General features: G+C 32.2%; 1 protein-coding gene across 7 annotated transcripts in view; it reads left to right on the top strand.

The window, feature by feature from the left end:
* Exn (Ephexin) overlaps positions 1-24,775 on the top strand; it is a 115,896-nt gene that overhangs the window by 81,039 nt on the left and 10,082 nt on the right. For all 7 annotated transcript variants that reach the window (XM_076394107.1, XM_076394105.1, XM_076394111.1 and 4 more), the window contains one exon: positions 8,885-8,979. In XM_076394107.1, coding sequence (XP_076250222.1) covers positions 8,885-8,979 — 95 coding nt within the window. The remainder of the gene's footprint in view (positions 1-8,884; positions 8,980-24,775) is intronic.

Raw genomic sequence — 24,775 nt, 5'->3', positions numbered from 1 at the left:
TAAATCAATTTCTATTTAATATATCAAATACTTGTGGATAAGATTATGCAGTTATTCTAATTAAAACGTATATTTATAATTATATAACTTAATTACTGTTTGTCGTATAAATTTTGTAGACTTTATATAAGCCGAACATTAACCATTTAAATTAACTGTTAATAAACACATACAATCTATCCAAAGATGTTTTGTACATACGTCATCTAAATTTGTGACGTCAAAACGTAGCAATGTTGCCGTATAAACTCTATGGTTTAGTTCAGTTTGGTTTGACATACAACAAAATTCTAATATAAATAAATTAATTAAACGAAAATACTGTTACTGTACTATACTGTATAGTATACTGTATAAATGCTGTGTGGGAAAGTTTGTAGAGCGGGAAATCAGCCTTATAAATTTACGAGAGGAGACTGCGTCACCGATCCTCACCTGAAAGGACCTACCATCCAAGTATGAATCTATCAGGGATATTAGGTCATTCGGTAGACCTAATTGTTTAGCTTTAAATATTAGCCCGTGGTGCCATACTTGTTCGAAAGCTTTGGAGACATCTAAGAATATGGCTCCAGTTTTTCGACCTTTTATAATTGCCTGGTAGATAGTTGCTGCGACGCGGGCAGCTTGATAAAGGCATGAATGTTTAGCACGGAAACCGAATTGTTCATTTGGAATTATGTGATGTGCACCTGTGAAATCGTTTAAGACGTTTAATATCGCCTTTTCGACAAGTTTGGAGAGTGAACTAATCAGATTGATTGGCCTGTAGTCAGAAGGGTTAGACTTGGCATTTTTTTTAGGAATAACAGCGACAAGCGCATGTTTTCAGGACTTTGGGAAATGCTTTAACCTCTGGATGGAGTTGATAATGTTGGCAAGTTCAGGTAGTTGCTTACTGGTGAGGTTTTTTAGATGGTTTATTGTTGTACCATCTGGACCTGGATCTTTTTTGGAGGATAGACGTTTTATAGAGAGGTCTCTGGGAGAGACTAGGCTCTTCAGCAGATGAACTGACTGGAAATATTTCCTCTTTAGAGAGGGGATAGTGTCGTTTATGAAGAGCGAGACGTCGTCATGATGGTCTTTTTTAGCCTGGAACTGCATGGTACCAATCCACCGGCGTTGCCAACCTTTGAACTTGTTGTAGGTGAATGCGTGGTGGCCTAAAGGGTCTTGGCGGTCGCCACAGTATTATAGAATTATAGTTTATAACAATAGTTTGTAGGTTATGGTTGTGTTTGATTATATTTACATTGAACTCTTTTCGATACCACTTATGAGTTTCCATGCCACTCTCATCATCCGGTCTTAAAAATTGACAACAACAAGAACACATTTTATATTTCATACAAAAGTAGATATCATACATCATTGAATTGATAGATTACATCAATTCAATAACGTGACAATCAATTAATGACATATAGGTCAAATATAACGGTAATTTTGAATCGAATTCTAATTACAGTCAATTTACCAAAGATAGAGTTTAATATGTAGTGACTGTTTATAGTATTAATAACATTATATATATATATATATATATATATATATATATATATATATATATATAATGTTATTAAAATAAATATATATTATACCATACAATCTTGCTTGGTATTACTTTAAACCAATACAAGACAACCCAATACAAGATTGTATAATAAAATATTTAATAATATTCCAATTTGTTATCAGAAATGAGTTATCACATTTTTAATAATAATATATTATAGAGATTATTAAAAATACCTTTATTTTAAAATTATAAGTAGGATTACTAAGATTTTACCAGAAATAAATTACAACATTTCAAAATTCGCTATGTTAAGCCAAATTATGTAAAACCAATCAGTAGCGCTACAAATTATCACACACTAACATCACTTACCGTTTCCTAACCAACACTTCCGTCAATACAATGTTTAAACTTTTTAGAGCCTCGATTTTATTTGGATTATTTAAATCTATATGTATAGCTATATTTCACAGTTGAAAAATTGATTTTATGCAACCAACGGAAAAGAATTATAAATGAAAGTATTCAACTAGGTTTTATCAATGCAAATAACCTAAATTTACCTATAATCGATTCGTTGATAATGACTATGTGACCGTAACTGAAATAATAATTTTAAAAAGAATACTAGAACTCTAGAATATATACTTGAGTGAGTATTCCAGACAAACTAACCATGAAATGTGGCGGAGTATTGAACATTGGGATTAGTATTACTGAAATCAAGTTCCCTGTATTTGTTAAAATAAATCAAAATTGTATCGTTTGTATAGTAAACTTACTGAAAAATTGTATGATGATAAATTGAAAATACAAATGCAAATATATTTGACAGGGCTACCAAGATATTCATTTTACATAGTTTATAGTAACTACAACAAAAAAGGTTTAATTATGTTATCTAATTACCTTGTAATATTTGGGTAAACAAAATGTGCAAATTGCAATTTTAAAGTTCATTTTAATAAATCATCTTATCTTTAACAGGTCAATGAAAAGTCCCCGGCCTGATTAAATCCCTATGTTTTTTAGTTAGCCCTAGCCCTCTAAAGATGCGTGTATAAATTTGACAGCAGTCGGATTATTAGTGTGTGAATTATAGCATTTCTAGTGAAGCAACTTTTGTTATTATGAAAAAAATTGATAAAAAGGAATTTCGCGTGTTGATAAAATATTGTTTTGTGAAGGGAAAAAATACAGTTAAAGCAAAAGAGTTTCCGGACACTGTCCCAGGAAAATCAACCATCAAGGATGCTAAGTTTAGACGTGGTGAAATGAGCACTGAAGACGGTGAACGTAATGGACGCCCAAAAGAGGTTGTTACCGACGAAAACGTTTAAAAAATCCACAAAATGATTTTAAATGACTTAAATTTAAATTGAATGAAATAGCAGATACTCTAATGATATCAACTGAATGTGTACATCAAATCATTCATATACAAAAGTTGCTTCACAAACTAATGATCCGACAGTTGTCAAATTTATACACGCATCTTTTGAGGGTTAGGACTAAATAAAAACATATGGATTTAATTCTAGTAGCGTCATCTATGTGTCAGGCCGGGGCTTTTCAATTGACCTGTTAAATAGTAAATACTTATATTAGAATACTGCTAGGGATAAATTAGCGATGTTCAAACTATGGTCGCTGGTTCCCGCCTCATAAGATTTAATCACAGTTTTCTGCCATGAAACGAAAATATACAACTAGTTTGGAGTTTTTATGGATGTATAATTACATTAGGGGTCCTCACACCATGGATATACATTATCATGTCTATAACACAAAATGTTAATGTAAAAATAATATATAAATAAGATCTTTACTCATTCAAATCATCCTGTGCGACCGAAACAACTACTCCCTACGCAGATTTGAAGTGTTTTAGCTCGCATTCAAACATCAATTTTTCTTTCAAATCCATTTTTTTGTGGCTAAAGTTTCATAGTCAAAAATAGTAATCTAGCCTATTGCAGCTACAAGAAAAAATTTAGCACTTACGCTTAGGAGTGCTGTTACTACTAACACATGCAAATCATCAATTTTTATAAATTTATTTTATGGACAATCCGGATACGGAAATTGAAACGCGATGTGCTCACAATCCAACAATGAAGCGAACTATTGGCCAAGAACTACAAACGTTTCTTCAAGTAGCATTGAATCGTACCATCATCGGACCTGAAAAATGCCTACTGATAAGCACGCGAGGAAGTTCAATTCATCAATTGAATCATCCTCTTTGATTAAACAATCGAAAAAGTGGCTATATTTATTGTCTGATTGAGATAACTTGCAAAATGGATGTAGGTAATACGAAATTCAGCGGGACCATCCAATGTTATAAAAATATTTTTTCGGGTTTTAACTTTAATTTTTTTTACTCATTAATTAATTATAATTTTATTTAATAATTATAATAATTCATAATTTATTAAAGTTTCAATATTAGCAGTCTTTGATTTTTGTTGATGTAGATTTATAATTCACATAAAATTAGGTATGTATGCACGTTACTAAAACGAACATATTAAGGATTTACATTACTCAAAATATATCAAAAGCTATTTTGTGTACAATGTCTGATTGATTCTCAGCTTATGGCGTATTTTCTGATTATATTTTATCAAACTAATTATCAATCTCTACCTCAATATAAGAATAAATACACTTTAAAAAATCGATTAATCCGTGATCAGCAGATAAATACTTTATGAGATTTGTTGATTAGGTGCCATTCATTTATCACGTAAGACGATTTTTGCCAATTTTTAAGATATAACATAGTCGACCCCCTTCTACCAAAATCATCTTACGTAATAAATGAATGGCCTCTTACTGTCATCATACCTGTTCAAGCCTTATCACGAAAAATAGTATATACATTAGGTTTCATTAATTTCCTTTTAATTGGAAAGATTTATTTTTCGAAAAAAGGCAAATACTTTCCGTTGCAGCCAATGCACGTGATTAAAACTGATGACGTCAGCAAGTCGAAGTGTTGCCGCATCGACTTTTGACATTTTATAACCTCTAATTATCACTAATGCTTTGAAGAATTTTGTACAATTTGTAACAATCCAAATAGAATTTTATAAATTGATTCGGTTACATGTTTCGACGCATTAGCTAGCAGTTCATCTCTTTTTAACTGGGATAAAATGCGAAGGAAATTTTATTCGACGGCTATACAAAGATATTTGAAGTCAATTTGTCATAAATAAGTACCATAAAGGAATGCCATTATTATAAAAACTGTGAAACCAAATGTTGAGCGAAATAGTTTGGCATGGTAATAACCTAATTATGTTCGTTCTGATAAAGAACCCACAAAGGCGAAAAAAAAACAATAGTTATGTGGTTTTGTCGATGTCGATGGAAACGTTACAGACGTACAATATACAATATTTAAATATTAATTATATTCGTTGTACACGTTTGAATTAGAGCACATCATTAAAATATTTTAGGTATTATTTATAGTTACAAGTCAATTTTTCCAAGAGAAATAGATAATTCCCTCCTGATATTTAGGTAAACTATAAGTTATACTAGCTTCTTATCTTATATGAGGAATATGTAGAAAGTGTAGAGGCAAAAACACTGTCTATTGCTAGATATGTTAAAGAATTGAAATCATAACTAAGCTCAAATACCTTGTAATAAATAAATCTATATTGGGTATATATGAATAGAACATGTTACTTGTATTTATTCAGCTCATTATTTCATTTTAAAAGGAATTTATTGAGAAAAATTGGAACTATATATTCAACAAAATATTTTTCATCATTTTATACAACTACTAGCGGCCCGCCCCGGCTTCGCACGGTTGCAATGCTGATACTGAATTAAATACACTACAGAAAAAATATGAACGTTGTACATAAAAACATAGTGGCCCGCCCCGGCTTCGCACGGGTGCAATGCTGATACTAAATTAAATACACTACAGAAAAAATATGAACGTTGTATATAAAAACATAGCGGTCCGCTCCGACTTTGCACAAAATATATATGCCTATGTCACTCAATGAAAACGTGATTAAAATCGATCCAGTATTTTTGGTTCATTCATTACTGCCCTTGGCCTGCACGCATTAAATTTGGAGTAAAACAATTCCTCTTCCCCTATACTTACTATGAAGATTTCCTGCTATCTTTGGAATATTTCATACAATTTTTATTACATTACACATTTTTAAACGCAAATTTTAAATTTGTAATATCTCCGAAAATATTTGTTTAATTTACATGCTGTAAGGAACCATATTGATCTATATTAATTGCACACTGTATTTAAGGTACTTAATTCGATAAGGATTCATGCCGTATTGCTTAAAATAGCTTCGTAAATAAGCCATTTTCTCACGTAAAAAGTAAACAATAAAAATGGTTAATGTGGGTTATCCCTAAAAGATAAACATATACCATCGCGGACTTTTTTGTAGACCTTTTTATGGTGTACAATACTGTAGTACATTAATTTGATCTAACTCGTAGGGTTAGGCAGCGTTTTTGCTAATTGCTAAATAAGCCTAAAAAATAGGTTAATTTACGACATCACGTTAGAAACCTCTAAAATTTGTTTGCAATGTTGCCTTAGTATATTATGCATGTATTATACATATAAACCTTCCTCTTGAATCACTCTATCTATTGAAAAAAACCGCATCAAAATCCGTTGCGTAGTTTTAAAGATTTAAGCGCACATAGGGATATAGGGACAGAAAAGGCGACTTTGTTTTATACTATGTAGTGATTTCCAATATTTGTGAAAAAATGGAGTTACCGTGTCCAAATAATGATGTCGGGTTGGTAACGATCCATTCATGTATCCATTTTTGAATTTCTTTATTCTTCTGCAAAAGTGTATAGTTCACAACTCTTGTAACATTTTTTTATAACATCTTTATTAGATACGCTTAGTACAATCTTAATTATAAATTAATTTGTTACTACATTTCATTTGTACTTGGATTAATTAACAAGCAAGACGATTGCGAGAAAATACATCAATATTTGTATTCCTTAATTATAAAATTATAATAACTTATAGCTACAGTTTAGACTAAAGGTATACACTTTATATAAGTTCGTATGATTTGGTTCGCTTCAATCTTCTGACATCCTGCGCGCTGTCCAGCAGTTGTATTGCTGCCACGTTAGTATGATTTTAGTAATCTTCTTTCGTGTTTGAAGGCGAAATCTTGGATAACTTCGTTGGTTACGTGATAGGCATTGTTTTGACTGCGTTGGATGACTAGTTGATTTAAATTTTTAGTGCAACCCCATATTTGCACCCCATAGATCCAAATTGGCTTTATGATTGTCTTATATCTCATTTTAGATCAAGTTGAGAGTATCTTCCGACCAACCAGTATACTTGTTTTATTTTGGTTCTAATGTGTTTTGCTTTTTGTCTAACATGTTACTCTTGCAACATGTAGTCGAATTCTGTCATGCAAGACTTTGCATCTGTTACACACTACTGCTGGTGTGTTGTCGCAATTATTCATCGTTCAATTTGTTCAGCTGACATCAGTAAACATATGCAGTAATGGTTTCATTTAGTTTTAGCAGCTCTTAATACACTAAATCTTGCTGAGCCCAGCATATACATGGCAAGACTCTATAACCATGCATATCCGCTTCATTGTTGATGTGAATGGTTCTCATGGGCTGACCTATGACTTTTTGTGCTTGGAGCTGTCACAATAACAGATGGATTGAAAAGTCCCCGGTCTGACACATAGATAGCGCTACTAGAATTAAATCCATATATTTTTTAGTTAACCCTAACCCTCAAAAGATGCGTGTATCAATCTGACAGTGATCATTAGTTTGTGAATTATAGCATTTTGAGTCAAACAACTTTTGTTATTGTGAAAAAAATGGATGAATTCGCGTGTGTGAATATTGCTTTCTGAAGGGAAAAAATACAATTGAAGCAAAAACTTGGCCTGATTCCGGACACTGGCCCAGGAAAATCAACCATCAAGAATTGATATGCTAAGTTTAGATGTGGTGAAATAAGCACTGAAGACAGTGAACGCAGTGGACGCCCAAAGGAGGTTGTTAGCGAGGAATACATTTAAAAAATCCACAAAATGATTTTGAATGACCGTAAATTGAAATTGAATGAAATAGCAGACACGATAAAGATATTAACTGAACGTGTATATCATGTTATTCACGAATATTTGGGTATGAGAAAGATCTGTGCAAAGTGAGTGCGAGCTCACTTTTTACCAAAAACAACGACGAATTGATGATTTGGAACAGTGTTTGAAGATGATCAAGCGTAATATACCCGAGTTTTTGCGTCGATATGTGACAATGGATGAAACATGGCTCTACCATTTCACTCCGAAGTCCAATCGACAGTCATCCGAGTGGACTGCACATGATGAACCCTCTCCAAAACGTGGGAAAACGCAACAGTCGACTGGCAAGATTATAGCGTCTGTATTTTGACATGCGCATGGAATCATTTTAATTGAGTATCTTGAAAAAGGAAGGACCATCAACAGCGACTATTACATAGCGTTATTGGACCGTTTGAAGGATGAAATCGCCGAAAAACAGCCGCATTTGAAGAAAAAGAAAGTGCTGCTTCACCAAGAAAATGCACCGTGCCACAAATCAGTGAAAACGATGGCAAAAATCCATCCATCCACCGTATTCTCCAGATCTAGCCCCTAGTGACTATTTCCTGTTGTCAGATCGCAAAAGAATATTCGCTGGGAAGAAATTTTCGTCGAATGAAGAGGTGATCGCCGAAACTGAGGTCTATTTTGAAGCAAAGGACAAATCGTACTAAAAAAATGGTATCGAAAATTTGGAGGGTCGCTCTAATCAGTGTATCACCCTTGAAGGGAATTATGTTGAACAAAAAAAAATTGCCTAAAAAATGTATTTTAGTATGGTAGGCCAGGGACTTTTCAATTGACCTGTTAGATCCACTTTTCACCGCCAATCATAATACTACACAGAAAACTTTTTTTTACCTCACCACCAAAAATCTGATATTGAAATGGTTCGAAATGACATTTTCATTTAGTTGGTGTGGTGGCCCATTCCTCCAAATCATACACACAACAAAAGTAATGAATATCGAAAATAACACCAATTGGATATTTTATGCAATAAAATGTCAAAAATATCGAATTTAACAAAAAGTTAACAAAAGGTTTTAGTTAGGTTAAGTTAGATTAACCAGAGAGTTCCAGTTAAACCAAAATTTCCAATTATTATTTCCATCCATATTTCCATTTATAATTATACAAGTCAGTATATGTAGGTGAACGATAATTTACTTACTTATTTAATTATAATTTCTGTTTTTTTCCTTTTCAGTGTTAGAGAGAAACAAAGAAATAAGAAGTCTGGTTGGTCTCAACATTTTCGTGAGCAATTGTCGAAAACATCGAAAATATCCATAGACGAATTTGGTAAGTAATAAATTTGGTGTTAGATAAAAATAGTACGTATAGTCGATACAATAAAATAGCCAATTCACAACATCAAAGTGTGTGACAGCACGTCGCAACGTTGCCGCATTTACCTAGAATTTTGGTTTGCCGGTTTGTAACCTCTAATTATTATTAAACAGCCAATACACCTCTTAATTGACGTAGTATAAAAGCAGTGACAATTACCGTTCGTTTCAAACTCCCTTTTTGAAGAATTTTCCTTCTCATTTTATTCTAGTTGAAAAGAGATATTACTGGCGTCATACATTTTGATTACCTGCATTAGCCGTTTTACTGAATGGGCTATATTTGTGTTTCTGTATTTTGTATATTAATTTATATATCAACATCAAACGCGGTAGTGTTGCCAATGTCGAAATAATAGTAAAAAACTAACAGCTTATACCCTAAAATGGCTTATGACCCTAAAACCTAGTAAAATTCAAGAACTAACAAGTATTTGATACATATCTTGAAATGAATTCTTATGCGTTCAATCTATCGACAAACAAATGTGGTTAGAATGCCAGCAGGAGAGATTAACATGTTAAAGAACGTAAACCATTATATAATGCTACATTCACACTAGGTAATAAAACAACTTATTTAATGCGTGATGCTAGAATTTTCTAAACAAGGTTTATACATTGATTATTACTCAAAATATTCCTTCTAGTGGATCCACCTCCTTTTGAAGAAATCCACTCCAGCTGATTAAAGTTAATAAGGTTTTCCAATTAAAATATTAGAAATTACTAACTATAGTTAAAAAATATCCAATATATTTATTGAGAACTTAAAAAAACTATTCCTATAACTATTTATGAACTGTGGCATTATATCGCTATTACTTTTAAATCCACGTTTTACATCCTTGAAACACTTATCAAAACCTACTCGTAGCCTTACAACTTATTATGCTGTCGTGGTAACATATTTTCAACTTATATAAGTCATAGTAAGAGTAAAAATAACTTTCCTTTTTTTTTTTTTTTTTGTAATCAAGGTAACTAATAATTAGGAATAATTTGAACACAATCTGAAGATAATATAAATACTAAAACATAGCTTAACTGTGTGCAACGGCGTAAATACGTACAGAACTCGCTAGAAAAGTCATTGATATGGCGAAATGAGAGAAAGCTGGGACGGATTTTAGCTTTTATACGCACCAATTAATATTCAAGACTGTAAACTATTATCGTATGTAATTAACGTGCTATGTTATACAACGCAAACGCTACTATAATGATGAAGTCATCTAAAACGTTTTGTGAATATTTAACACGCACCTGGATAATACACGGAAACTGTCGGACGCACTTTAAAAAACGAAAACAACGTATGTAAACTTATTTTGTCATGCATATGAGTTGCAGTGTGGCAAACTGACGAACGTATTCTCAAACAAATATATTTTTAATTCGAACACTTCCAAGGTTTTTTTCTGCACCGTCGATGGTTAGATTGCATTCAATTTTATAAACAGGTTAGACGTTGCTGTCATACCGAACCCACGAACAGGAACTACGATAATTCGATTTACTTCGGTAAAGTTCGTGTGTGGTGATTCGCAACAGTTCGCGTCAACGCGTTAGACAAAGATACCCATACACCGGGCTCCCTTTCCTTTGTTTTTACCAAGTTAGTTTTCGTTTTCTTTAATACTGAATCAGCGTGCGCGATTGAAAATATTCCGGGCAAATGTCGAGAACAGATGGGGAAAGACAAACGTAAACAACGTACCGCATCGGGTAATTAGTGTTATTAACAAGTGGTTCTCGTCGTTTGAATGCGTGGAAGACGCTCCGAAAGCGATTCGTCGCTGCATACGCCAGTGTCGAAGTGAAAGTTATTCGGAAGTCGGCTTTTTATCGAACAGTTTTGAACGAATCTCGGTGGACGGTGATGCGTGCAGTGTCAGTGATAATTTAAGATATGTCTATCGGTAATTATTAGATGACGACATCGGTGTATATGTGAGCAATGTTTATTTTTCAATCGATGTCATTTTGGCATTTACTATATACAATGACATCTGTTTAAGAGCCGTAAAATCTACCATTATAAAGTCGAAGCACACATGACAGGATTATTTTTGAATGTTTTATCGTTGTACATATTTGGTTATATTTCGTGTAAAAAATTATTTCTAGTTCGTGACATAATCGTGGTGGGTTTTGATGGAACCCGCCTAATAAGGACAAACCAAGTTAACGACTAAACCATTCGCTTCGTACAAGGTCGTCACAGTAGACGACCCACCTTTTTTTATAAAAGAATTCCTTGGTTTTATAAAGAACTACAACACAAAAATATTATATAAAATATTATTATATCAAGTCTTCATGCATTAGTTTCAATTCTAGGTAATTCTTTTATCTTAAAATTTAATCAAATTGGTCATAACAAGGTAATACGACATTTTATAATATGTAGGTGTAAAATGTCGACGTATCATCAGTTTTACTTCATGTCGCATTTTTTAAAATTTTTCTTTATATTTGTATATTTCAATAATTGTTCAGATTTGAAGGTTTCATCAAATTATTTATTATTTCCTAACTTAATAAACAATCTGTATCGATTAAATCAAGTGGTACAGTAATCAAATAATTCAAAATTACATGACGAAGTCTAAGAGAACAAAAGAACTAAACTGTATTTTTAACAATATCAATATAATAGTTGTGATGTCACAAAAAATGTATTATGTGTCTAAAAATAGCTTATTTATTGTATTAAATTCTGAAATTTAGTTTGCGCGTTTAGTTTTGGTGGTTCTTTATATAACACTGGTGAATGTTTAGTACTTTTATTAGTATTTTATTAAAAATTGAAAAATGTTCTAAATTAAAAATCGAACGATTATTTATGATCTATGAATAAAAATAGACTCCATGTTACATTTTTAGTAGCTTGAATAGTGTGTAACCTTGAAGTACCGATTTGCCTTTCGGTTTCAGGTGGCTTTGATACCTTGAGACTGTTAAATTAAAGAGTCATCAATCTTAGGTTGTGTTTCTATGTTATATATATATATATATATATATATATATATATATATATATATATATATATAATATATTTTCTTATTTCTTATATTAACTTTACAGTCCCTTATGTGTTTTTCTACATGAGATAATAAATTTTGATATTGTTTCCCAAAAACATTTAGTTTGTTAAATCGAACGGACAATTTATGTCTGTTTTTATCCCAATTTGTTTTCTTTCCTTCTGTCTCAAAATGAGTCGATTCAATGTCATAGATGCATCTAACATTTTTCCAGCCGTCATTTTTCTAGTATTTTATTGTTGCTTCTATACGAGTTCAACAAGAATATTTTAGGTCTACACACCAAAATAAAGTAGCCTTCTATGGTAGTTTTAATGCTATTTTTAATCTCTACCCGCGAAAAAGTAATCCACGTTATTAATATTGTATTTAGTTGAAGTACATTATTTAATCATTTCCTGGAAATTGCTCTACTAGTTTTGGTAGAGAGAAATAAAATAGCTCGTGCAAGTTTATTTTAGGAATTAAAAATTAGTTAATTATAAAAGAAGCTACACCTAATGCTGTTTCATTTAACGAAGATAATAAGTATACGAGAAAATTTGTTTCCCTTTTCTTACTTTTCTTTCAAACGATTATGACTTTGACTGAGCGTTTAGAGGAACTTATAATTTTTTTATTTAAAACTTTAAAAAAATAGATTACTTTTTTATGACATAAAGTTTCCAGTCCACCCTCCATTGTACACATTATATTGTTATTTATTGCGATTATTTGCTAAATATCTGGTACCGAATTTGTATAACCATATTTTGCCCAAACCATCTGCTCATGTACAGCTAGAGGGAGATGTGGGAATTCCAATGTAAAATTGCGGTTGTTTTATATATTCTGTTAACAATAATTTTTGATAATATATTAACACTGATTGAAAAAATAGATGAAAAATGTTAACGTATTGCTTATAATAATTTTTTACAATATCAAATTGACAAATTTAATAAAAATGAACCAACAAAAATCAAATCAATAAAAAACAATTTGACAAATCCGAAAATCATTTGTTTAACAAGAAGCAGGCTATTGAATCAGTATTTATTAATGAATTGGCTACGACAGTTTTTTCTTCTAGGCCATAAACAAACCTGGTAAAATATTTAATTGAGTTTGGTCATTTACTTCGATGTTTTTATAAATGCATTTATTGCAATTTCTCGGAAAATATTTTCTCCTACCAAACTATTAGATGAATGAATGAAATGGACGTTTTAATTCATTTGTATTTAATTTTGTAGTTTTTTTTTAATTATATTAACTGTATGAGACTAATACATTCAGTTGTAAATAATTTATTACTACAAATTTTGCTACAAACTAAAAACATCTACGATAGTTGTTAAACCACTATTATAAGAAGTTGACATTTGGAATTTCGTTTTGCTAAAATAAATAACATCGCCTTCAATATCCTTTAATTATAAAAGACTTTAAAAAGTTACTAAATTATTGTGTCTAATAGGTCAATTGAAAAGTCCCCGGCCTACCATCTGGTAAAATACATTTATTTGGCAAAATTAGTTTTTTTATTCAACATAACTCCCTTCAAGTGTGATTATTACACTGATTATAGCGACCCTCCAACTTTTCGATACCATTTTGTAGTACGATTTGTCCTTTGCTTCAAAATAGGCCTCAGTTTCGGCGATCACCTCTTCATTCGACGAAAATGTCTTCCCAGCGAGCATTGTTTTGAGATCTAAGACCAGGAAATAGTCGCTGGGGCTAGATCTGGAAAATACGGTGGATGAGGAAGCAATTCGAAACCCAATTCGTGGATTTTAGCCATCGTTTTCACTGACTTGTGACACGGTGCATTGTCTTGGTAAAGCAGCCCTTTCTTTTTCTTCAAATGCGGCCGTTTTTCGGCGATTTCGTTCTTCATACGGTCCAATAACGCTATGTAATAGTCGCTGTTGATGGTCCTTCTTTTTTCAAGATAGTTAATGAAAATTGTTCCAACCAACTGTTACGTTTTCCCACGCTTCGAGTGAAATGATGGAGCCATGTTTCATCCATTGTCACATATCGACGCAAAAACTCGTGTTTGTTACGCTTGATCACCTTCAAACACTGCTCCGAAAGTGAGCTCGCGCGGCACTCACTTTGCACGGAGTTTTCCCATACTCAAATATTCGTGAATGATATGATGTACATGATGTACACATTCAATTGATATCTTTAGAGCGTCTGCTATTTCATTTAATTTCAATTTACGGTTATTCAAAATCATTTTGTGGATTTTTTTAATGCGTTCGTCGCTAACAACCTCTTTTGGGCGTCCACTGCGTTCACCGTCTTCGTTGCTCATTTCACCACGTCTAAAATACGTCTAAACGTAGCATAGCAATCCTTGATGGTTGATTTTCCTGGGACAGTATCCGGAAACTCGGCATCAAACCAAGTTTTTGCTTCAGCTGTATTTTTCCCTTCAAAAAGCAATATTTTATTAACACGCGAAATTCCTTTTTATCAATTTTTTTCACAGTAACAAAAGTTTCTTCACTCAAAAAACTACAATTCACAAATTATTGATTCGACAGCTGTCAAATTTATACACGCATTCTTTGAGGGTTAGGGCTAACTAAAAAACATATGGATTTAATTATAGTAGCGCCATCTATATGTCAGGCTGGGGACTTCTCAATTAACTTGTTATTTATAACTAGAGAATGAATACAAACGGTAGTGTATTTTAAGATTAAAATAAACGCGTATTTAATTGTCATAGGACAAAATTGATGTTCCCGAACTAAAACCATTGTAGAAACATTTTGATTTATAATATATTTCAAAAACTAAAATAAATATTTTATTTTTATTAATATTTAGAAATTCCTTATTAGATCCTGCTATTAATTTATAACAAATTATTTCAAACTTCTAAGAAAATCGTCCATCATAATTGCGACCTAAAATTTCACGATTAGAAATATAGTAATTGTAGAATATTGTTAAACAAATGATTTCATATTTAATTTACATTTAATTAAAACTAATAGTCTCAATGATTTCAAATGTTTTATTTTCGCAATATTGAAAAACTTGAAACTTTTGAAATAAACATCAAATAACTGATAAATGAATGTCAAACTAACACCCAAGCGTTTTGTCACCACTAAATGTGATACAAATAGTCAAAATAATAATACTAATAGTCTATATCATATCCATTTAATTATAGATCATATTATTATATTTTATTTATAGTATTAAGTCTTCATATACGTTAAAATAAATAATTTAAACTGTATGATTTCCACCAACGTTGAAAATTACTCATTTGGCAAGAATTTACGAATGTTATATAAATCCTTATTTAGTATAGCCGATTTACTAGACCATATAATACTGCAACAAAAGTGTGCATTATTTACAGTTTTTGTAGGTTCATTTCATTCCGAACATTTCGAGCAGTGTTAAAATAATTGCACTATTTAACGCTATTAGTATGTCGACATATTTACGCGATATAGTTACAGATATTAAATCTTTGAAATATTTTAAATTATCGTCAAGTAAGATAAATTTTTTTAATATGAAATATTGATAAACATAGTATTTTTATTCTTTCAAAATCAAAACAGTGTATAAATCTGTTTATTAAATCTTTGAAATATTTTAAATTATCGTCAAGTAAGCTAAATTTTATTAATATGAAATATTGATAAACATAGTATTTTTATTCTTTCAAAATCAAAAACTTGATTTTTTTCGAATTTCTTAACGCCTAATAATACTTAGTTTATGAAAAAGTAATTTATATTATTAAGCTCGTATGTTTTTTCAAACTTTTTATTATGATATTCTATTAATAAAAAGTATATTCTCGTCAATTAAGAAAAAGCAATCTATGACAGTGTGTGTTTTGATATCTTCGAAATTATATGACATTTATACACATATGTTAAATAACCGCATGGTGAAATGTCTGGACTCTATAGCCCGCTAAATTCACGTCATAGATGACGTCTAATATATTGGTAATTACAGTTTGTAAAAATATAAAGTTAATTTTAAATCCAGAGCGGATCTCTGATTGATCTCTGAATGTTGTCTGATGCGTCGGAACATGTAAACGAATCAGTCTATAAAATTCGATTTGAGTTGGCACTAGTGACCTATGTTGCCAAATGTTTGCAAAATTCCGTGGTAATACTTAGAAGGTTATAAACCAGAATCTAAGTTGACACGGCAGTATTTTAACGTGTTGACATTCAATAATTCCCCAGTATATTTGGTTGTTTCTTGATCATCCTTTTCATCTTATTTTACAACCACGGCTTGGAAACCAGTAAATTGGCGTGGGTCAGAGAGCAATATGCAATATATAAGTTGCAACATGTAGTTTTTTATTACTTTTAAATAGACAGAACTTAAATATCTCAAGGTCTTAAATCAGTAACTGTTTCCTTCCAAATATATATGTTATATACAGCTTTGGTTGCTTCCAACTATATTTTAAACTGATAAAATAAACTTGATCAAAATGAATTTTAATTTGAAGTTTTATTGTGAAAAATCAATACAGTTTATTTTGTTCAGACTATTGTCTGTCGAAACAAGTTGCAGTCAGAAGGGGCAGAGTCTGGAAAATACGGCAGTATTCTGCCCGTTTTTCGTGCAGTGCTCGGCTCAAACCTATAGGTTTCAGCAGCTCATGGTATAGCACATCAAGCTGATCCCATCGATACCACCAGCCATGGATATTCGGCTGTTGAAATGGGTGGAGCATGGTTTCCATAAGCTTCACACACCATTCAGTTACATTCAGTCGCCTTTTTCTTCAATATGAAGTAAAAAAATTTAACTTCCCGCAAATGCAATTTACTTGGTACAAGTTCAAACATATTCAACAAATGTTTTGTACACACTTCGGGAAAATGACGCATACTGAAAAGAAAAGAAAACAGAAGAGAGGCTTCAGTATGAAGTTTGTTAGAAATATAGCCGAGAAACCCTTTGCAATTAATTTACGATTAATTCAGAAGGTAATAATATTAAGGAACAGTAATATCATTTCATTAATGAATTAATTAACCGAGGCCAAAAATATTGAACGAACGACAGAAATGTACTTCGACAAAATACAATATAAAAAACGTGGATTACTTTTTCTCACGCCTAACTTATTTCCAATCCAGTTTAGTGCAAAAAATGAATGATGTATGTAAACGAAATACCACGACTAAAGCGGTTGACCTCGTCCTTATCCATAAAGAAAAAACAAAAGAATGCCACCAAAGACTTTGCGATCGTACCGCCGCCAGTGCCGCCTCCGCGATCTACGGCCGCGTCGCGAGCTAAACACCGCCGCCAAGTCGGAGACATAGTGTTCGTTTCCTCGCCCACCAAGGTGTTTCTGGAGTTCCACGACGAGAACTCGATGAGGGTACTGGACAGCGTGGCCGAGGTGGACGAGACCGAGGATTTCGAGAGGGTCGGCGAGGAGATCAGGAAGAAGCGGGACCTGCCGAAAATACGCAACAGGATATTCGAGGAGAGTCTGGAGAGCCAGGAGATTTCGTTTTATATAGGTATAAAATAAAATATATATGTCTATCAAGTTTCATTTTAGTTTGACACATAACAAAATTATAATCTAAGTAAAATAATAAAACATAAATGTTATCAAGTATAATTTATTTTAACATTATAGTACATCTAATGCATATATTATCAATCACAATAATTTATAGGTTAGAGTTGTTTTATTATATTTACATTGCACTCATCTCCTCACCACAGTGGTATCCCCTGGAGGCCTAATCCACCTAATTAACAATTGTATATCCAAGTAATGTATTTTACTTTCATTAGAGAGCATATTTATCTTCTTATCTCTAGTTCTTGTTTCTTTCGATGGTGTGTTTGCTTGTCAAGTCATTTTAATATCACTGCGTTTTTGATTATTCTGTTACTCTCTGTGTATACAGATAAAATTACAAAATACTATAAAATAGCTGCTATTCATCCTCTCTTTATACATTCTAACCTAATGCTCATATATAATTCTGAACACTTACACACATATATATGCACATAACTCGTTCACACTCTACAATACAAATTCCTACAGTTATCGTATATTAATATATACTCACCTCTAGTTGTTTCCACTCTCATCACTCTGTATTGGAAATTGTGAGCATTGAATCATAATCCCACATTCAGAGGGTTTAATTCAAGCGAATAACCAAGCTGTTAATTTCCAATCTATCTAACATTTGTTCACGATTTCACTTTTGTCAAGGTGTCTGATCGTCTGAGTTCATCCTTCCATGATTTTGTTATAAGAGTTTTCAAATTGTATTATTTTAAAAGCAATGTCTGAAAATTACATTAGACCTATTCATGGATCTTCTTCATCCATTCCAGACAGTTTCCACTTAAATGATGGTATTAGATTATGTTAATATTGAAAAAAATACTCACTCTTTTTATGCATTTCATATATTTGATCTTTGAGAGGGCTAGATCAAGTTAATCCTGATTCGTCACCCGCTTCATATGAGTACCATTTTTTTCGACGAATTCAAGATTATATTTTTTATATTTTGAGATATTTTAATAACCGTGCCCATTCTAATATTTAGTGCAGCTGCAACACGTTAAAAAAATCAGTGAAAACCGTTGCAACTTAATTTTTAACAATAGAAATGTTTACCTCTTTAACGAATTTTTCTGTCAAAAGGGGACCTCCATTATCTCATTCCTGTCGCAGTCTGTTCAGTCTTGCTCCGGTTGTTATAACTAATATTTTGAATAATTTTTCAGACATTTGACTACCGAACGACTTTGCAGGCTCATTCGTTTCATCAGACAGCATAATCTATCTTTTTAATTGGAATATTTTTTTATTAATTATTATTACATTGTTAATACAATTTGTCTTTATGATAACTTAAATCATCGTCCCTATCTCAGTCTCTGGTGAGTTAATATTTATACATGTCACTGCTCTATTTTTAATTATATGTACCTCACTACACATTATACAAGATCACATGGTTTGATTCTTTTGAGTCTGCGTCCAGTTCTGGTAGTATCCACTGGCTGCAATATTTCAATATTCTTATGAGAATGGGGTCTTTCCTCATACCCCTTTGCAATTCTCTTGATTACTTGACTGACTGTGGGTATCTGAAGGTCTCGATGTAGGTAATCAGTCCTGTAGTATTTGGGTGCACCCACAATACCTCTCAGGACTTTGTTCTGAAAAATTTGTATTTTATTTATGTTACTCTTTGCAGAACATCCCCATAATTGAACTCCGTATATCCGTATAGGTTTCAGTATTTTCTTATATAATAGCAATTTATTATGTACTGATAATTGTGATTTTCTTTCAATTAGCTAGTACATTTTCCTGTATTTCAATTCCGGTTCTTTTGTTTTCTTCGTAATATGTACCTTCCAGCGAAATTTTGTATGAAGATTATTTCCGAAATATTTAGCGTTGCTGCTATATGGAATGATAGTGTTAATTAACGTTATTGGTGCTTGTACGGTCTGATTGTAGATGAACTGCACATGAGCAGATTTACTTTCATTAATTTTTATTTTCCAAGCTTGTGTCCAATTATTTATATTGTGACTTGCCTGTTGTAATTTTAGTGAGGCTTCTTCACTATTGTCTCCGACAGCTTTAATCGCAGTATCATCAGCAAATGTAGCCATCGTAATATTCTCCATTTGTGGTATATCACAAGTGTAGAGCAGATAAAGCATTGGTCCCAGTACGCTTCCTTGTGGTACACATGCCTTAGGTTCTTTTATTGTAGAGTAAGCTTTTTTTAACTCTAAACTTATGGCTGTAATGTACAATTTTAGTAATTCGGTGTGTTGTTTTGGTAAAATTTTCTGTAGTTTATGAACAATGCCTTCATGCCAAACCTTATCGAAATCTTGTGCCACATCTAGGAATATAGCTGAGCATACTTCTTTACTTTCGTAGGCTTTTTCAATAACATATGTTATTCTGTAGACCTTGTCGATTGTTGAATGCTGGCTAATAAACTCAAACTGGTGTGTTGATATTAGGTTTTTCTCTCTATGATCGGTTTTATTCTTTTCAACAGGAGTTTTTTAAAAACCTTAGATATTACTGGCAATTGGAATAAAATGAGTAGGAAAATATTGTCTGATTTTAAAGCGAATTTACAAATTGCGGCAGGCAATATACTAAACATTTTGATGACGTATGTTCACTGCTTCTTTGGATAGCCTATAGTTTTAAGTGCGGTTTAGTAGTCGAAATGAAACGACTGAGTTACTGATTAAGTTGCATAATCATATTAGGTGCTTGCATGTATTTTAATCATTCAGTTCTACTTTTCGAGTTCGTGCATGGTGAACAGCACTGCTCTCTTATCGCTAGTGCCAATTGACGGCGTTGTATTAAACATCATTTGGAACTTTTGTTGTGTTATTATTGTGCTTCCGAACATGTGAACATGCAGAGACAACATTGCAATGTCAATTTAAAGTGTTTTTGTTACGTTTGAGGATGTTATATATTCGGTTAGCATGGAGAAATCATGACACATACATATTTGCAGTATTTTAGTTTTGTTCTTGTAAACTGTTTATAATTGTTAACGCATGCAGAACAAAGCTGAACAAGTGATCGCTAAGTGAAATATATCTTGATAATTTTGCTCTATGATTGTTGTGGGTATTCATTAAAGAAATAGCATCGTGTAAATATCCTGACGTCTTATCAGTGTCCATGCCAGTTCCATATACGGGCAGTGATCCATTGCAAATTTGTCCAGCTACAAATGCAGAAAATGCCTTAAAAACTCACCGTTAAGCAATGAAAACAATTTCGTTATGGAAGAAAATCATTTAATTTATTGAGGAATATTTATCGGACTTGATATTCCAAAAATAATGGCTGATGCAAAGTTTATAAAATGTTTAATGCCTGATAAAACAGCAGCACAGGCATGTATCAAAGTCTTGTTCACAACTTTCTCGGTAATATATACATGTTTAATATCTGTTTGAGAATGAAGCATGTTTCACAATGTCTTAAGATTGCTCGAATAATTATGCTTAGAAACCTAACAAACCGACAGAACAAGACGGATTTTGCTGACATATTTCTCGGCTACCTGCGATATCAACATTATTTGAGAAACTGTTAAACCATCTATACAAATACCAGATTTCCATTTTGGATTTTAGAATCACCACTCAGCAATCGACCAAGTTCACACAATAACAGCAGTTATTAAAAAGGCATTCAAAGAAAAGAATAGCAATATTCCTGTCGTCTCACAAACTTTTGACGGAGTATTTGGAACTAATCTACAAGATCAGCAAATTGCTGCCGTGAAACTACTGTCAAATACTAGAGTCAGATCTTTTCGAAAGAAAATTTTGACTCTCACATGAAGCATTCTCAACAGGCTAGTGTTTCGGAACTACTCATGTATCTGGTCTAAACTGCTGATATCCCAAGAACAAAAGAAACTGTACTTGGATCATGAACGTCACAGTTGTTATGACAAATATATCTCTGGACTAGAGATTGGAAAATACAACTTAATAGCTCTAAGTCTGTCAACGTAATTTCTGCATTACAACGAAATGACAAAAATCTAATTATATCACTTGACGGGTGCCTGATTTCTGAAACAGAATCAGCTAAACACCTCGATGTCCATCTTGATGGTAAGTTAAGAGATTGATTTATCATCACTTGGCCACACGAACTTGTATAGTGTGTACGTGTTACTTTAAACTTTAGCTTCAGTAGTTTAATTTGGGAAGTACATAGTAATGTATTTAGTCCATATTCGTCTTGCTGGTTATTCATGTAAGTACAACAGAACTAGTAGTAATCAATTAGTTTCAAGATTGGTCCCAATTCTGCTCTAAACAACTATATAGTTTATGCTAGGAAACTGAACAGCACAGACTTCTCAGATGGTATCGTCGTCTGAAACGCGTGAGAAAGCAAAAAATTGGTTGAAAACTTTTATTCATCTCCCATATTCACTACGCCACAGTCACAGCATTAACTGAACATCACTTTTGATCTCTGTAGATCTTACTCAATGAAAATTAACTGATTTCAAGAATTTAACCTGAAAAGACCAACTCAGTTTTTCAGCCAAATACTGGCTGGAGCCCAGATCTCGAGAATACGGTGGATGAAGAAGCAATTCGAAGCCCAATTCATGGATTTTTGACACAGTGCGTTGTCTTGGTGAAGCAGCACTTTTTTTCAATGAAAATTATTCCATGCCTATCCCAAAATAGAGACGCCATAACCTTGCCAGTCAACTGTTGTGTTTTCCCACACTTTGGAGCGGGTTCATCGTGTCCACTCGGATGACTGTCGATTGTCGGAGTGAAGTGATGGAGGCTTCATCATTTTTTCATCCATTGTCACATATCGACGCAAGAACTCAAGTTTATTATGCTTGATCATCTTCAAACACTGCTCCAAATCATCAACTCGTCGTTATTCTTGGTCAAAAGTGAGCCCGCGCCACACCCACTTTGCACAGAGCTTTCTCATACCCAAATATTCGTGAATGATATGATGTACACGTTCAGTTGGTATCTTTAAAGTGTCTGCTATTTCATTCAGTTTCAATATACGGTCATTCAAAATCATTTTGTGGATTATAGCACTTTGAGTGCAGCAGCACTCAATCCACTCACACAGGCCGGGGACTTTTCAATTGACCTGTTATAATAATATAAATATAAAGTTCATTTTCACGGCATAAATAAATCAGGTCAATTTTAATAAAAATATGCCATTTTTTACGAGAACTAATATTTTCGTTGCAAACTTTAATAACTATATGCATAAAATATAATTTTTTAGTTGTTTTCTCTTCATAGAATAACAATATTTACGCAACATGCCTTTGGTACGTACCTACATAAGCGAAAACATCAATTTTCTAATGACTTGCTCGGTGTACTATATTGCAACATCTTAAGAATACATAACAATACAGCGAATTCAGTGCAAATATAAATTACCATAGGAACGAGCTTACAATAATAATAACGAAAGAAACAACACAAACATTTCGCAATGGTGATAAAAGAGAGATTTTCATTTGGATATTGTTTGAATTTCTAATATTGCATATATAGAATTTGATAAGTTTATGAATGACAACGAAAAGTTTACCAATAGCGTTGGGAGCTATCGAATAAAACAGTTAAATGTTTAATTGTGACGCTAAACACAATATGCCGAATTAATGTTCAGAAATTCGACCACGATTTGTTAAGTTAATCGCATTTCTCATATAATGGAGTAAAGACAATAATTTAAAAATGATATGTTCTGCTACTAAAACTTGTTTTGTCAATATTTTCAGAATAAGATGAGAAATATATTTGATATATAATATTAATTAAAGTGATATATGTCTGAATAATAATATATATTAAAATATACGCAGATTATCCCAAAAACCAACAGTCACTTAGATCCAAAGAGTTTTCGTGCTATTCTGTCGTACTATCACTTTTTATGCAAATATTCGGCATATAAATCCGAATTTAACATGAGATGATAAGACGAATATAGTTAGTCATTAACAAATGTCAAGTTAATATGTCAAGATGTATAAGAAATATAATATTTTCTAAAATGTATGAATTAATATATCACAGACAAGTCTATTCTTGTCGAAATTTGAACTAAGTATATAATTGAGTGGATATTTTTTTTTTTCGTTGGACCAGTAAAATGTAAATAACTATAACTAAAAACTGAGTCTATATGTATTTAATATTATATGTATATAATTTTTTTTAAATGACAATATAGTGTCAAAAATTGTCATGTTTTAAGATTATGTCAAGAATAATTCATGCTGTGCGTTGGTATAATCGCATAACTTATTATTTAATTTAACTGTGTTTAAACTCGGTACCATGGTCTTCGAACTCCAACAGACGACGAAAAAATAACCTTCAAACACCATTTTAAAGAGAAATCAGCCATTCTGGTAGGCATTTTTTTCGATGTTTACACGTTTGTCGTCTACTAACTTGTTTAACCTATAGGAATGGAGAATAAATAAACGATCGAGATTGCTTAAAAATTGTTCTACCGACGTTGAAAAAAAAAGAACAAAATTAAAAATGTCAAATTATGATGGAAATGTTAAACGATACTAAACTATTTTTATCGGCTGAATACAGGTGTGTGCAATTTTCTTAAAATGTTAAATTCGGTGACTAATTTTCGTATCGAGTGAATGCGTGTTAGATAATTATTATTTAAGTGTAAACATATTAGTGGGCATTATGTACAAGTCTATTAAGTACATTTAATGTTAGGGAATTCATCGGTTTGTATAAATTTTCCCACAAGGAAATAAATTAGGATTTATCATATATTGTCATGCAACGAACAATGGGACACCAGTTAAAGGCATTCGTAGAATACTTTGACCCTTCAAAAAAAGGTTATTTAATCGACTTCAAAGGTCACGGCCCAAGGTTTCCGAGAATATGAATATTAGCCGTTTAATTAAGTTAGTTTCAAGGTTTAAATAAATTATATCAGTATTTATGCTAAACTGAAATAGGAATCGGCAATGTTATATAGGGTGTGTGATCTGTTTAGGATAGATATAATTTCGCTGTATCTCGACATTGGTAATACTACGACAACGCTTGATACTGACAGATGGTAATAATAACGTCAAACCT

This window comes from Rhynchophorus ferrugineus, unplaced genomic scaffold (assembly GCF_030347505.1).
Source record: "Rhynchophorus ferrugineus isolate W39M unplaced genomic scaffold, kcgeb_rfMv2 rfM2, whole genome shotgun sequence".
NCBI classification, from domain to species: Eukaryota; Metazoa; Arthropoda; class Insecta; order Coleoptera; family Curculionidae; genus Rhynchophorus; species Rhynchophorus ferrugineus.
Note: the sequence above shows the minus strand (reverse complement) of the source record. Positions and strands in the feature narration are given on the sequence as shown.